Here is a 2,506-nt window from a genome sequence, read left to right as displayed (position 1 = left end):
AAAAAAAAAAAAAAAAAAAAAAAAAAAAAAAAAAAATTTTTTTTTTTTTTTTTTTTTTTTTTTTTTTTTTTTTTTTTTTTTTTTTTTTTTTTTTTGGAAAAAAACCCCTCGGGGGCCCCTGCCAAAACCAAAACCCCCCCCAAAGAATCATCTAAGATCATTTTGGGGTTTGTGAACGTTGGGCTGAGTATTTTGAGCAGCTGTACCAGACAGACCCTCCAACAGTTAGCATAGATGTAATTGGTATCACAACACCTGTGTTGGACCCACCCCATCAGTGAGAAACCTCCTACCCTAACTGAGGTTAGGATGGCAATTTCCAAGCTGAAGTGTGGGAAATCCCTGCTGAACTGCTAAAGGCTGGGCACACCATTGTGAGTTTGGTCGTGAGTTACTTGCAGCCTACATCAACCTAAAGAAGGCATTTGACTCAGTGCATCAAGAATCACTATAGGAGATTCTGAGGCTTTGTGGAATTCCGACACAGATTATTAGCCTGATAGCAACCTATACCCATTTGAAAGTGCGTGAAGTGGGGGTGGGGCCCTGTCAACTTCTTCCTGTTAATTCAGGATGAGGCGGCTGTGTCTTGCAACAAAAATTAAACCCCTCATGGATGGCAAGGGGCAAGCTACTATCCAAAGTAAATGTGGGCATTTGGCAATTCAACGTCTCAGACCTTGACTTTGCCGATGATGTTGCTATCCTATCTGAGTCCCTGGAGTCACTGGTGTTTTTTTCTTGATGCATTTAACAATGAGGCAAAGCCCTCAGGAAAAGAGGTCTCCTGGACCTAGGACTTTGGGGGCCTGTTAGGGGAACCTATTCAGCCAATCCATGCTTGCGGTGACAAAAAAGTCATAGAGAGCTTTGCATTTTTTTTTTTATCACACATATATATATATATATATATATATATATATATATATATATATATGATAAAAAAAATGCAAACTAGATTTCTTGAAAATTTAACTACAGTTAAGAAATCCACTTGGATATCATCTTCAGGTCTAGTTTTTCCTATATGGGTTTTTGTACCATATAGATATGGTATATAAATATGGTGTGCATATATTATAAAATTATAATATATATATATAATATATATTATATATATATATACTATTAATATTATTATATATATATATATATATGTATAATCTATATGTATGTATGTATACATCTATATGTATGCATGTATACATCTATATGCATGTATATATACATATAGGTATATATATGCATATATAAACATGCAGATATATATACGCACATATATATATATATATATATATATATATATATATATATATATTATACATATTAAAATTTACAATATATGTAAATTATGTATTATTCATATGCATATAAATTCCCTAATGTATATATATATATGCATATATATACATGTATATGTATATGTTAAGTACTTAATATTACTATCAGATATGAAAGAAAAAAGGTAAAAAGGCTACACCAAGACATTTATAAGTAATAATAGTTTAAAGTAATTACTTGTTAGTAACATTTTTCTCTGGAGGGTGTTCTGTCTCATCCACATCCCCTTCTTTCTCTTTGTCTACAGAATTAAAAATGGGGTCCTCAGCAAAGGATTCAAAGAAGGTTTTGATGAAGTGCTTTGATGGCATTTTTGGCCCCCTTTTTTTTTCCATAGACCCTTTGCATGCATGCGCCTGAAAGTAGTCAAGTATTACTGTTTATTAAAAAAAAGGCCATATTTTTAAAGTTTTTTTTAAATCGAAACTTACGATTATAAAATAAACTAAAAAATGACTGCAAGAGGAAATGAAGGAGTAATAAATTGAGTATTATAGTTTTTGATCCTATCTAGGCAAAAGGGTGGTTACCAAAAAAGGGGTGCCATGACTTAAATGTGTAAAAAAATTTACAGATCCTTAAATTACTTTCATATTTCTGCCAAGTTTTATATGTTTTTGGCCATTGTTTTTTTTTAATTTCGGTTTTGGCAACATTATTTTCGGAAAAAGTACGCTAACATGAAAAGGGGAAAGGGAGTATCTTTTTTTCAGTGATGCATTTTTTGTACCCCCAAATTTTTGCGGGTTTTTGGGTTTCTCTATTGCCTTGTTCTGTTTGGTCCAAACTTTTTTTAATTTCTTTTTAGCCTTCCCACGGTTATGGAAAAATAAAGAAATGATAATAAGAGAAATGATAATTTTTAAAACCAATGACACGCCCTTTTGTTCTGCCCCCTACATTTTTTTTGTGGTTTTTTTACACAGATGGCCCCATATGTGTCAGCAACAGGATCTTTAGGAGCCCCTATGACCACCCCCTAAATTCCCCTTTCCCTTTAAATTTGCGAAAATGTGTTTTTCTTTCTTTTAAATATTATTTGTTATTTTTTTACTGATATTATATGAAAAAATAGTTATCAAAATACTAAAAAACTTTAAACCCCAAATCACATGGTTTATGAAATTTTCCTATTTTTTTTTTTTTTTGTGAATTTTGTTACATA

At 31.6% G+C, this 2,506-nt stretch overlaps 1 protein-coding gene across 1 annotated transcript in view; it reads right to left on the bottom strand.

The window, feature by feature from the left end:
* LOC119582716 (mitochondrial import receptor subunit TOM70-like) overlaps window positions 1–1,653 on the bottom strand; it is a gene marked incomplete at its 5' end in the record, with an annotated part of 86,824 nt that extends 85,171 nt beyond the window's left edge. Inside the window, 1 exon segment of the mRNA XM_037931145.1 lies at window positions 1,519–1,653. Coding sequence (XP_037787073.1) covers window positions 1,519–1,653 — 135 coding nt within the window.
* Between the last annotated feature and the right edge of the window lie 853 nt (window positions 1,654–2,506).

The sequence above is a fragment of the Penaeus monodon genome, chromosome 16, assembly GCF_015228065.2.
Source record: "Penaeus monodon isolate SGIC_2016 chromosome 16, NSTDA_Pmon_1, whole genome shotgun sequence".
NCBI classification, from domain to species: domain Eukaryota; kingdom Metazoa; phylum Arthropoda; class Malacostraca; order Decapoda; family Penaeidae; genus Penaeus; species Penaeus monodon.
Note: the sequence above shows the minus strand (reverse complement) of the source record. Positions and strands in the feature narration are given on the sequence as shown.